The 13088-nt window shown below is 56.7% G+C and overlaps 1 protein-coding gene across 1 annotated transcript in view; it reads right to left on the bottom strand.

The window, feature by feature from the left end:
* Nucleotides 1-11905, bottom strand: part of TLN1 (talin 1) — a 39136-nt gene extending 27231 nt beyond the window's left edge. Inside the window, 10 exon segments of the mRNA XM_029060691.2 lie at nucleotides 102-257; nucleotides 720-824; nucleotides 1066-1126; nucleotides 1965-2092; nucleotides 2631-2773; nucleotides 2949-3101; nucleotides 3968-4097; nucleotides 4276-4373; nucleotides 4609-4752; nucleotides 11809-11905. Coding sequence (XP_028916524.1) covers nucleotides 102-257; nucleotides 720-824; nucleotides 1066-1126; nucleotides 1965-2092; nucleotides 2631-2773; nucleotides 2949-3101; nucleotides 3968-4097; nucleotides 4276-4373; nucleotides 4609-4738 — 1104 coding nt within the window. The 5' untranslated portion in view covers nucleotides 4739-4752; nucleotides 11809-11905.
* Between the last annotated feature and the right edge of the window lie 1183 nt (nucleotides 11906-13088).

Raw genomic sequence — 13088 nt, 5'->3', positions numbered from 1 at the left:
TCTGCCCCATCAGCCTTCTCCCGTCCAGTCCGGCCCATCCTCTGCGTCTCTGTCGCTCCTCTGGACCCCTTGGTGACCTCGGCCCCGGGACTGCTCCTCACCAGGGTGAAGCTCTTCGGAGAGGCGGCCCAGCGCTTGATGTTGGTAAGATTCCACTCCTGGATCACCTCCTTAGTCTTCTCGTCTACCCGCATGACGCATTCCTTGGTGATTCCCAGCAGCCGGGGCACCAGCCTGTTCTTCCCCTTCATCTTCTCCTGAAGTGGGGAGGGCAGGGGACAAAGTTTGGGCAGACAGATGCAGAGCTTCAAAGGAGTCCCCAGGATTGGGAACAGCTCTACTCCTTAACTAAGGAGCAATCCAGTGGGGAGAGGGAAGGGAGAAGAGAGAAGAGAAAAAGTAAGGGAAAGAAAAGAAGTCGAGGGAGAGGAGTAGGGAGCAGGGGTGATGGAAGGGAGGGAGGAATGGAAGGGAAGAGAAGGGAGGGGAGGGGAGGCGAGAGGGCCGAGGGGAGGAGGGTACACCTGAGAGAGAAACCTGGGCTGGGGGGCTTTGGGGAACGGGTCCTGGGGGGGGGGGGGGCGGGTCACAAGGCGGGGAAGGGTGCAATAATTGGCAGAGTGTTGGGCAAAGAGTTTGGGGGGACGGGGGAGCCCAGAGGATAGGTCACAGGGATGGCTGGAGTGGGACAGAGGGTCAAGGGGTGGTCCAGGACTCACCTTGACCAGGAAGAACGAGACGCCATAAGTCTTGAGGGAACGGGCCAGCTTCACGTAGAGCACCTTGGCCTCAATCTCAGTTATGTCCTCACAGTTCTTGTGGGCCTGGGGGAGGAAGAGACTAATGGGGCCATAGGAGTAAAGGAGTCCAAGGCAGAGAGGGAACAGAGCTCGGGAAGGGTCAGAGGAAGACTGTAAGCTCCTTGAGGGCACAGATCGCGTCTACCAACTCTGTTGTCTTGTTCTCTCCCTAGCCCTTAATACAGTGCTCTGCGTGCAATAAATACCACTGATCGACTGACTGACAGACCCCCGCTCCCACGTCCCTGACCCAGTCCCCACGCACCTGGAAGATTTTGCGCTCCCCTTTCTGCTTGACATATTCCTTGGGCAGGAAGTCCTTCAGGCTATACCAGGAAAAGAGAGTCAGAAACAGAGTGAGGGTATGGGGGTAGGAGAGGCAGAGGAGGACGGCTGTTTCCCTGCCACCTCCCCTCCCCCTCACTCAATGGGGGAAGATGGGAGGACCTAAGAGCTTGTATGTACAAGGAGGTTGGGAGCTGGGCACTGCCTTCAGAAGGTGGAAGGGGCAGGGCCAGGCAGGTCTCTCTCAGGATGGAAACCCTGCATGGGGGGATAGAGTAATGGTGCTAAAGGGGGCTGCCTAGGGGAATCCCTAAATTAGGGATTGAAGAAATCTGTTCAGGAAATCAGGAACTGAATGTGCACAAAATCAAGCCCATTCCCTAGTTCCCATAGTTCTGGGGTATCAAAACTATTCTGAACAGATTTCAGGAAAGGTGACGACAAAGCAGCGGGTGGGGGGAGATGTATAGAGAGGGGAGGGTAGAGAGTACGGAGAGGCAGGGGAAAAGGGGAAGAAGGAGAGGAGAAAGGGGAAAGAGGAAGAGGAGAGGGGGAACAAAGTAGAGCGAGAGAGGGAGAGTGCAGAGCTCTGTACAGTTTACAAATCTCCAGCCCAACCCCTCTGAGATATCCTAAACTGCTGGGCCCAAATCTGCTCTGGTCGCTTCTGAGGGAGCCGCTGCCTGTGAGCTGTTTTCACATATACAGAGAGAGCCACGTGGGCTTCTGGGACTTTCGGCCGCGAAAACCCAAGGGACAACTACGCAGGCGCGCAGAGCTATCCTGCTGCAGGACGGGCCCCGAAATGCCAGAACCCAGGTCTGTTGGGGTGGCAGGTCCCTGGGACTAGGGGCTGGGGAGGGAGAGGGAGTCACTCACTCCAGGAAGCCAGGCTTGTGCTTCTGCTCATTGTAGGGGCCAAACTGGATCTGGCTTTGGTAGCCGGCAAACTCGCAGGCCTTGTCAAAGGAGACTGGATGGGAGCCGTTCAGGATATCATCTCTGGCCTGAGAGGAGAGAAGGAAGAGGATGGGGAGAAGAGGGGATAGGGAATGGAGGAGATGGGTATGAGACAGAGAGGTGAAGTTCTACGTGGCCAGGCCCGGCCTGCAGTTCCTGCATCTGCAACATCAGGCTGAATGTGCACAAATCGAGCCCGTTCCCCAGTTCCCATAGTTCTGAGGTTTCAGGCCGGGGCACTATCACCACACAGAGATGAAACTGAGTAGGTGCAGCTCTCTGGGCTTGCCTGTCTGCTCAGTTGATGTCACCCCAGCAGGCCAGGGAGGGATCCTGCGGTGTGAGTAAACACTGTGCCCAATGATCCACGCGATGAGACCCCAGACCACCTTCCAAGCTGGCCCGATCTGGGCTACAGAGGTCAGGGAGATCTCCAGGTGGGAAGGAAGTATCAAACTCTCTCTCCCCATCCTCCTCCTCCTCACACGAGGAGGTTTTTTGGGGGTTTTTTTTCACAGAGCCCCCGCCCCAGGCCCCCATCTCAACCTTCCCCTACCCTCAGCTTCCCAGCCGGTTTTCCCTCACCTGCACGTAGAGGAGATTCAGCTGCACGGGGTCCCGTGAATCCACATTTTGGTCCGAGTAGAAAAACTTCCTTCGCAGAAGCAACGTCTCATGCTCTTCCACCCCCTGCTCTCGTAGTGTCCGTCCGTGGTCCAGCCAGTTCACTAGGGAAAAGGGGTGAGGGTCCCTGAGCCCCTCCTCCTTCGGAAGTGGTCTGAGGCACCTCAGCCCCTGACCCGGGCACGTTTCCAAACCCCTGCTTCGGCTACCCAGCCTTGCAAGTCAACGGTGAGGCTACCCCTTCCTTGCCGCCCCCCAGCCCCCGTCCCCCCTGCTCACAGTCATCATCTGTGTGAAGTTTTTGCTTGAGTTTCTCCATCTTTTTCTCATCCCGCAGAAGTGTCTTGTCCTTGCGCAGGGTCCCAGTGACCTCCTCCTTCTTCTCCTCCATCAACTCCCGCACCAGAGAATACTCATCATGGTTGGTGATGCCTGCAGGGAAGCGGAAGAAGGGATGGCAAAGCCTGGGGCATCCCCTCCCAACCCACCTGGAGAAGTCGGGGAGAAGCCCAGAAATTTCTGGAGTGGGGACCTGTTTAGTCCTCAGTGGCCCTACCCAAGGGAAAGCTCATAGGCACAGGATGTCAGTCCTGTGGTTCACCAAGAGGTCGGTGGTCAGCAGGAAGACCCATGGACACGGTTGCTCCCAGAGGAGCTACTTCCAGGGAAAGACAGTGGCTCTGGAGGGAGGAGCCCGCCAGCCCCAACCCACCCTCCCCAGGGTTCAGTTGAGGAACAAGTTCTAGAATCAGGAAGAGGTGATTAAATCCCAGATTTGATCTGAGATCTCTTTCCCAACGAATGTTAATGTTCATCCCCTGCATAGGAAAAAAAAGTTATCTGTTCATTATGAGTGGGGCTCGTGCTCTCTGTGTGGGTGGAACTCACGAGAACTTTTGAGCGATGGCTATCCTTTGGGGGAAGTCAGGAGTTGAAATTCCTCCAAGCCCCAGCGACCAGCCCTTAAGGAGCATGCTGACTGACTGATTGGCTCACTGCCCGGTTGGTGGGCACTCGGATGCTTCCTATGCCAATTGGGGACTGGGGGAGGGAGGGAAAGTGCAGATTTGGAGAGGCAAGAGATGGTGGCTTGAGTCGACAACCAAGCGGTCACTAATGTGGGCCCCTAAGAACATCCCAGCCTCAACTGTAAAAACTGGAGGAAACCAGGGCCCTGGGGATAGCCTGGGCAGCCAATCCTAAAAGTGGCTAAAGTGAGTTACCCCAGCCAGAGGGTGGGACCGCAGTCACCCTCGAACTACCAGACCTCTCCACAATCCTAGCGCCTCCCCACTCACCAATACGGGCACAGATGGTCATGAGCATGTCGGTGACAGTCTTGGAGTCGTCCACCATGATGGTCTTCACGGCACCGTCCAGCATGCGGATCTTCAGGGGACGCTGCTTCTTCTTGTACTCCATGGTGTCCTAAGGGTGGGAGGAGAGGGGGCGGGGGAGCCCTCAGGGAAGGGTGGGGTGTGGTCGGCCGCTTGCGGCAGCTGTTTTGGCTCCCCACGAAATGAAAACCAAGGGCCTTGGTGGAGACTGGCGAAGGAAGGGGAGGGTGAGAGACTGAAAAGATTGGGGACGGGAGCAAGACACTCACCCCATTCCGGAGCATGTAGTAATCCAGGGCTTTTCCAGATTCCAGCCAGATGCCCTTTCTGGGGTCTTCGTCTGACAGGAACAGCCCAAAGTCGTTGGCTGGAAGAGAGTCAAGTCAGCCCCCGAGTCCCCTTTCGGACCCCACGGTCCCAGAGGCAAGGACTCGTTACCCACGCCACGCCCACGGACCCTTACACCAGCATGAGCCCCACCTCCCCAACAGAATCCTGCCCCTCCTCGTGCCACTGCAGGCCCCTAACCCCTTGCGGGATCCTACCCCCCTACCCCCACCCCCCGTCGGGTGCCCCCGCCCCCCTTCGGGCCTCAGACTGACGTGGGCCGGTCTGTGCTTCAGGCACGCGCTCGCGGATGATGCGGCAGGCGTCATACACCATGGTGGACGGCTCGAACTGCATCGTCTTCACCACATTTCCAATGCTGATCTTCAGGGAGAGGGCTACCATGGTGGCGGCTACACCTGCCAGGGAGGGACCAGAACCATCAGTACGCAACTGGAGGGACCGGAGTTCCAATTCACCCACGAGGGGACCGAAAAGTGGGTCTTCAGCAGGACACAGAAGCCAGAGGTTGGCGGACGCCGGGACCTGATGCCCGGTTGCTGGCCCGGCCTCCCTCCTCCAGCCCAACGCCGCCCACGTCGGCCGGCCATCCCCCGGTTTCACACCGGATGGTCCGGTTTTCAGCTGGGCATGTGTTGGGGGCGTTCGGCAGAGGGGTAAACGGGATTCTTGGTTGCTGTCGGGGGCCGCTCTGGGCCCCTGAAGCGCAGAGCAAGACAGGCGGGAGTCCGTATCCAATGGTGACAGAGCTGAGAACACCGGTGGTCACACTACAGAGGACCCCACGTGGAGCCATGGGATATCCAACACTTACTCCTTCCAGGTGCTGTTCGGCCTCCTCCTTTTCCTAAGTGAGATTCCGCTCACCGGTTTTCACTGTGGTCTGCATTACAGGCTCATTGATCTACCTGTCGCTCTGCCCAGGCTTGGCCTGGAAGCTCCCTGTGGACCCGGTTGCCTCAACTGATGATCCTTAATCAGCCTAGCGCCTCGTATTCAGCTCTGCACAGCGTTCATGCAGAAGTCACGTCAGGTGACCCCGCCTCATCAAGGCAGACCCGTAGACTCGGAGGACCCGGCCTGCCCAATGGAAGCGCAGCCACTCCGGGCTCGGCCGGGCCCGTGTCTTGCCTAGCGGGAGCTGGACTGGGTGGGCCTGGGATGTTGGCTGTTGGGGACTCTGAGTGTGGGGGGAGAATCTCTTCCCCTCCACTTTTGCATTCTGTCTATCCCAGGGGGCCAAACTCGACCTCTGACCTCCCCGGCCTCCACCACTCCCTGGTGCGTGCGAGGCTGCCAGTTCCACAAGGCAGTTACTCACAAGGGGGTCTGCCTGGCACCCAGTGATGTCATTGGGTTCAACTCAGTGATTGGCTGCTCTGAGAATCCTGCAGGTGGTCACTCCTCTCTCCTGCCTCAAGAGGTAAGAAAATGGCGGGGGGGGGGGGGGAGGCTGGGGCGGGAGGAGCCGCTGGCATCCGACCCCTAGTCTCCCTCTGACCGATACGCCTCTCTTCTCCCCTGCCCCCACCTTCCTGCCACCCTGATCTCAGCTAATGGCCACCAGGACTGGGCTCTTCCAATTTGTCCTCTGGCCCCTGGTCACCCACCTCTTCCTTTCTCCAAATCACTTTCAAGCCCTCCCCCCGCCCCAGGAAGCCTTTCCTGACTGACTAAACAGTTGGCCTGTTTCTACCATCAACGGCATTTATTGAGCACCGACTGTGCGAAGCGTTCGTGAGAAGACAATATAACAGAGTTGGAAGACACGTTTCCTACCCACCAGGTGCCATCCTTCAAATGGAGAGATGAGCCCTTTCCTCGTTTCCACACTCCTGCCCTTTATTTCTCTGAACAGACCCGCTTTTCAGTTGCGTGCCTCCCGGTCAGATTGCTAGCTCTTCCAGATCAGGAGCCTCATCTACTTGTCTCGCGACTTCCCTCGGCATCCAGGGTATATCGACACAGGAGGAACGGTGCTTGGCACATAGTAAGCCGCTTAACAAATCCCATCGTCATTATTAATTATTACTAAGTACGCTCCGCTTTCTCACACAAGTGCACAACCCTTTCTTCTGAATTCACATCGCGTTCTATCCCTACAGAAGGTCCTCATCCGAGGCACGGTCCCTGATTCCCTTAAGGCGTTTTATTCATTCATTCATTCAATAGTATTTATTGAGCGCTTACTATGTGCAGAGCACTGTACTAAGCGCTTGGGATGAACAAGTCGGCAACAGATAGAGACAGTCCCTGCCGTTTGACGGGCTTACAGTCTAATCGGGGGAGACGGACAGACAAGAACAATGGCACTAAACAGCGTCAAGGGGAAGAACATCTCGTAAAAACAATGGCAACTAAATAGAATCAAGGCGATGTACAATTCATTAACAAAATAAATAGGGTAACGAAAATATATACAGTTGAGCGGACGAGTACAGTGCTGTGGGGATGGGAAGGGAGAGGTGGAGGAGCAGAGAAAAGGGGAAAATGAGGCTTTAGCTGCGGAGAGGTAAAGGGGGGATGGCAGAGGGAGTAGAGGGGGAAGAGGAGCTCAGTCTGGGAAGGCCTCTTGGAGGAGGTGATTTTATCCCAAACAAACAGGACCATGCATGAGGGAGGTCCTGAGCACAGACACTCAAGCCCGCCTGGCGTTCCCTTCCCCCCTCATTCCTTGGGAACAAGGCAGAAGGTCTTTTCCCCAACCTTCCCCTGGTCCTCAAGACCAGACCTCAAGATGTCAGTGCTCCTCTCAGCCTGCTGATCCCCCTACCTATTCCCTTGTTACCCCTCCCTCCCCTTCCCCCAGGCTTTGCTGTCCCTCCTGCTTTCTCCAAACCCTACTCCCTCAACATTTTCCCCCTGCTGCTCCCCCCCCCCGCCCCTTCCCCCCAGGTCTTCCAACCCCTTGCTCCCTGCAAAGCTTGATTCCCCAGCCCCTCTCCTTCTTGTCTACCTGCTGCCCCAGACTTCTGCCCCTGTCCACACACTCCCCTGGCCCTCACACCTCTCTCCACTCGCTACCCCGACCCCTCCCCTCCATCACCGCTCCTCACCTCATGTCCACTCACTGCCCCGGTCCCTCATCTTTCCTCTCCTCATCCACTTTCCCAGGCCTTTCAGCCCCTACCTCCCCACCTGCTGCCCCTTCCCCCAAATCACTGTCAGTCTCTCCCTCTCTCCCGCCCACCCCACGCCACCCTTCCAGTCCTCGGTCAGTCGATCGAATTTATCGAGCGCTTACTGCGTGCCGAGCACCGTACTAAGTGCTTGGGAGAGTACAGTACAATTCCCTGCCCACGACAAGCTTACTCTAGAGAGGGAGACGGACATTAACATACATAAAATTATTGACGCGTAAAACCGTTTCACGAATTTGCATGTCATCTGACTGAAGCTCCCTTCCCCACTCAGCACCCCGTCACCTGATCTCTAGACCCCCCTCATTCATTCTGGGGAGGCCAATTCCCCGTGTTCTGAGATGCAGAAGACACTCCTCCCCCAAGAGAAGCAGAAGGAGCCTGGGCTCTGCTGATGCATTCACTTCTGGTCACCAGAGTGCCTCCGCCTCCCCTGCCCACCACCACAGCCAGGGCCATGCAGGCCTCCCAGCCAGACAGACCTGGTCCTAGGACGGGAGCGCCGAGCCCATGGGGGAGAAGGACGAAGCGGCCAAGGGCAGCAAGGGGGAGTGACTGTGGGTGAGGCCGAGTCCAAGGGCAGGAGGGAGCCCAGAGGATCCCCCCTCTACATCCCCGTCCATCATCTGGACGTGTTGCGGCCACGGAAACCTCTGGGATGTCCCAGATAAGAGCAAAGAATGTCAAGTCACAATCAGCCCCGACCCGTCCAGCGGGAGTCCCATGTGGCATGAAGGACTGTGTCCCATCTGATTATTTGCTATCTACCCCTGTTCGCGGTAAGCGTTTAATACAAACACCACCGTCGTCGTCATTATAGGAGCAAGGGAAAAAATAATGACAAATTATAGTAATTTGTTAACCCCTTACTATGTGCCAAGCACTATTCTGAGCACTGAGATACACGACGATCAGGTCGGACACAGTCCCTGTCCCATATGGGGTTCACAGGCGAGGTAGTAGAATCTAACCCCCACTGTAACCAGATGAGGAAACTCAGGCACAGAGAAGCTTAGTAACTTGACCGAGGTCACCCAGCAGGCAAGTGGCAGAGCCGGGATTAGAACTCAGTTCCTCTGACTCTCAGGCCTAGGCCTCTCTCCCACTGCCCAGATCAGAGACCGGCCAGTTGGGTTCAAGGGCAGGGGAGAACCTTACTTGGGGAAGAGGGGGAAATTTATCGCTCAGGATCAGGGAAGGGAGCTGGGAGTTGGGATAGAGGGTGGAGAACACACTGGGAGGACAACTCTTCGTAGAGTGCTTTGCACACGGTAAATACCCAATAAATATGATTGAATCAACAAGTAAGAAGAAGAGGCTGTCAGTTACGGGGAACGTCCAGGTTCCACTCTTTTGGCCACTCACGGGCTGGGGGTTGAACGCTGAAGGGTTCTGCCTCCGTTTCCGGCCTCTGACCTGGGGATGGGGCCAGTTTCACCGGACTCCGGGGGCAAATGCGGGAGGGGGCTCATGTGAGTCAGCAGTCCATCCTGGGGCTAACCCCCTCCATCTCAGATCCCGGAAATAGCTCCTCTGCTCCAGAATCCAGGCCTCCCCCCAGCTCAATCCCAAGGATAAACTAACCCCCCCCCCACACACACTCTGTCCAGACATTCCAGAGCTGCATTCCTGAGCAGTTGGGCAACTCATAAGGGGGGGGCTGTCCCAGCCCCAAGGGAAGAAATGGAATGTAGGCATGGGGGGTCACCACTGTCGGAATCCACCGGCCGAGACGGTGAGGAAAAGTAGAGAGCTGCGTGTGAATGTGTACGGGTACACATTTGTGTGTATGTGTATATATATATATATATATATACACACACACACACATATACATATATAAATATAAAGAGAGACAGTGAGAGAGAGCGAGAGCAGCAGGGGGATGGCGATGAGCTCAGTCTTTACCAAATTTGGTCTCGGAATCTCTAGCTTGAGGGTGGATGGGAGGGAGGGGAGGAGAGGAGGTTGACACATCCTGCCGCAGGCGGGTGTGGGCAGGGACCGGGCTGGGCACGGGCCCATCCAGGGAAGAAGCAGGCAGCCTGGGGGGTTCAATGGACACTCCCCCGGCCACCTCCCCAGAACAGACTCCAACGCTGCACCTCGCTGGCGGGACTGGAAAAGAGGTCGAGGCCGGTGTCGGAACTCAGGGAGCAGGGAGGGGGGCGGCGGACAGAGGGAGGAGCCACAAGAGCCAAGTCAGAACCCACTGTGGAATTAAGCCTGACAGTCACCGAAGGTCAGAGCGAGGCGAGCGGGGCCGGGGTGTGGTCAGTGAGGACCACTTCCTCCTCTGTCCACCCCAGAGCCGTTTCTCCTTTTCTGGGGAGATGAAGAACTCTGGTCTTCCCCCCATGGCTCCCACCCCCACCCTCACGGTTCCCTCCCCTCCCCACCTCAAGATTCCTGACCCCTTTCCCCTCCCCGCTGCCCTCACAGGGCCCAGTCCCGGGGAAGTGGCCGACCCTGACTTAGAATCCGTGGGCGGGGGGGGGGGGGGGGGGGGGGGGGGGAAGGAACTGTTTAACTTCCCGGTTCTAACCGCTCGGGGTGGGGAGGAGGAGGAGGAAGAGGAGGAGGGGGCGTGAGTGGAGGGAGAGGAAATACGGACCTTTAGGCCGTTGGGGACGTTGCAGGGGAAGGGGACGCTGCCAGGGAAGGGGCCGAGGATAGAGGGCGGTCAGGCCGGTCGCTGGAGCCTTGTAGTTTGAGCGCAAGGGAGAGGATGTGAGGCAGCAGGAAGTCAGAGCTCCTGGGTCTGGGGACCCAGACTCAACCAGAAATTGAAAGAAAAACGACAATCCTCAGAGGGGAGCTGGGCAGAAAACCCCATCGTTCATTTGGTGGGCCACCTCTCTTCCCCTCCTCGCCAGCAAAGCCTCAGGCTGGGGGAGAGGTCTCGGCCACCCTCCCCAAACTCTTCCTCAACTGAGCACTGGTCCAGAGGGGCCGCCCCTCCTCTACTCTTTCTCCGCTCCTCCCGTCTGCAGGCAAAATCTGATGTCTAAGCAGTGTGGCTCGGTGGAAAGAGCCCGGGCTTGGAAGTAAGAGGTCATGGGTTCAAATCCCGGCTCTGCCACTTGTCAGCTGGGTGACTGGGGGCAAGTCACTTCGCTTCTCTGGGCCTCAGTTCCCTCATCTGCAAAATGGGGATTAAGACGGGGAGCCCCAGGGGGGACAACCTGATCCCCTTGGATCCTCCCCAGCGCTGACAACAGCGCTCTGCACAGAGTAAGCGCTGAACAAATAGCAACATTATTATCCACCGCTCTGGGCCTCAGAAGGGGGATGAAGACTGGGAGCCCCAGGGGGGACCACCTGATCCCCTTGGATCCTCCCCTGAGCAGAGATCAGCGCTCTGCACATAGTAAGCGCTGAACAAATACCAACATTATTATCCACCTCTCTGGGCCTCAGTTACGCCCACGGGGGACAACCTGACCCCCTTGGATCCTCCCCAGCGCTGAGAACAGCGCTCTGCACATAGTAAGCGCTGAACAAACACCAACATTATTATCCACAGCTCTGGGCCTCAGTTACCCCATCTGTAAAAGGGGGATCAAACCTGGGAGCACAACCTGATCCCCTTGGATCCTCCCCTGAGCAGAGAACAGCGCTCTGCACATAGTAAGCGCTGAACAAATACCAACATTATTATCCACCGCTCTGGGCCTCAGTTACCCCATCTGTAAAAGGGGGATCAAACCTGGGAGCCCCAGGGGGGACAACCTGACCCCCTTGGATCCTCCCCAGCGCTGACAAGAGCGCTCTGCACATAGTAAGCGCTGAACAAATACCAACATTATCATCACGCTCCCCTCCCCGCCGAGCGCCCGGTGCCCCCAGGCCGTTCAATCTGTTCCGCCAAGACGCAGACCCCGGCCCGTCTCTATCCGTTGCCCAAGCGTTTAGTACAGTGCTCTGCACACAGTAAGCGCCCACTAAATACGACCGAATGAAGCCCCCTGCACGTGTCGATGGGCTGTGGGCCGCGGCCCCCTCCCGCTGCTCCGCTCGGCCCCGTTCCCGCAGGCGTCTGGACCGTGCGGAGGGTCCGACAAGGGGTGGGAACGACCTCGCCCCCTCCCCCGGTACCTCCGCAGGGAGCCCGGGGCTAAGCGACCGAAATTGAGGGCGGCGGCGGCGGCGCTGAGCGTTTGCCGCAGGGCTTATGGCTTCCCCCGCTTCCAACGGCCGGTCCAGCAGAAGGACCGGCTGGTCCCCGGCGGGGGCAGGGAGGGCTCCGCGGGCCTCCCTGGGGGTTGTCCCGGGCCGGGGTCCCCCCCCCGGACCCCCCGCCACACCCCCTACCTCCGCGCCGTTGGCGGTGAGGGGGAGGGGGCTCCTGGCTGTCCTCGGCGACTGCGGGCGTCGCCCTCCCGCCCGCTCCCCGACGCCACTGACTTCCGCTTCCCCGACGGGGGGCGGCGCTCTGGCCCCGACCTCGCTCTCGTTAGCCCTTTCGGAGCCCTCTCTAGCCGCCCCCCTCGCCCTTCTCTATCGTTTCTGGGCCAGGACCGGCCCCCGGCCTCGCCCTGCAATTGGGCTTTAGAAGAACAATGCTGGGATGTGCTAAGCGCTTACTGTGTTCCCTCATTCGATAGTATTTATGGAGCGCTTACTCTTACTATGTTCATTCCATAATATTTATTGAGCCCTTACTCTGTGCGGAGCACTGGTCTAATAATAATAATGTTGGGATGTGCTAAGCGCTTACTGTGTTCACTCATTCGATAGTATTTATGGAGCCCTTACTCTTACTATGTTCATTCCATAATATTTATTGAACCCTTACTCTGGGCAGAGCACTGGTCTAATAATGTTGGGATGTGCTAAGCGCTTACTGTGTTCCCTCATTCGATAGTATTTATGGAGCGCTTACTCTTACTATGTTCATTCCATAATATTTATTGAACCCTTACTCTGGGCAGAGCACTGGTCTAATAATGTTGGGATGTGCTAAGCGCTTACTGTGTTCCCTCATTCGATAGTATTTATGGAGCGCTTACTCTTACTATGTTCATTCCATAATATTTATTGAACCCTTACTCTGGGCAGAGCACCGGCCTAAGCGCTTGGAGTGGACAGGTCGGCAACTATGTGCAGAGCACTGGTCTAATAATAATAATGTTGGGGTTTGCTAAGCGCTTACTGTGTTCACTCATTCGATAGTATTTATGGAGCCCTTACTCTTACTATGTTCATTCCATAATATTTATTGAGCCCTTACTCTGGGCAGAGCACTGGTCTAATAATGTTGGGATGTGCTAAGCGCTTACTGTGTTCCCTCATTCGGTAGTATTTATGGAGCGCTTACTCTTACTATGTTCATTCCATAATATTTATTGAGCCCTTACTCTGTGCAGAGCACCGGACTAAGCGCTTGGAGTGGACAGGTCGGCAACTATGTGCGGAGCACTGGTCTAATAATAATAATGTTGGGATTTGCTAAGCGCTTACTGTGTTCACTCATTCGATAGTATTTATGGAGCCCTTACTCTTACTATGTTGATTCCATAATATTTATTGAGCCCTTACTCTGGGCGGAGCACTGGTCTAATAATAATAATGTTGGGATGTGCTAAGCGCTT

Source organism: Ornithorhynchus anatinus, chromosome 3, assembly GCF_004115215.2.
Source record: "Ornithorhynchus anatinus isolate Pmale09 chromosome 3, mOrnAna1.pri.v4, whole genome shotgun sequence".
In the NCBI taxonomy this organism is placed as follows: Eukaryota; Metazoa; Chordata; class Mammalia; order Monotremata; family Ornithorhynchidae; genus Ornithorhynchus; species Ornithorhynchus anatinus.
Note: the sequence above shows the minus strand (reverse complement) of the source record. Positions and strands in the feature narration are given on the sequence as shown.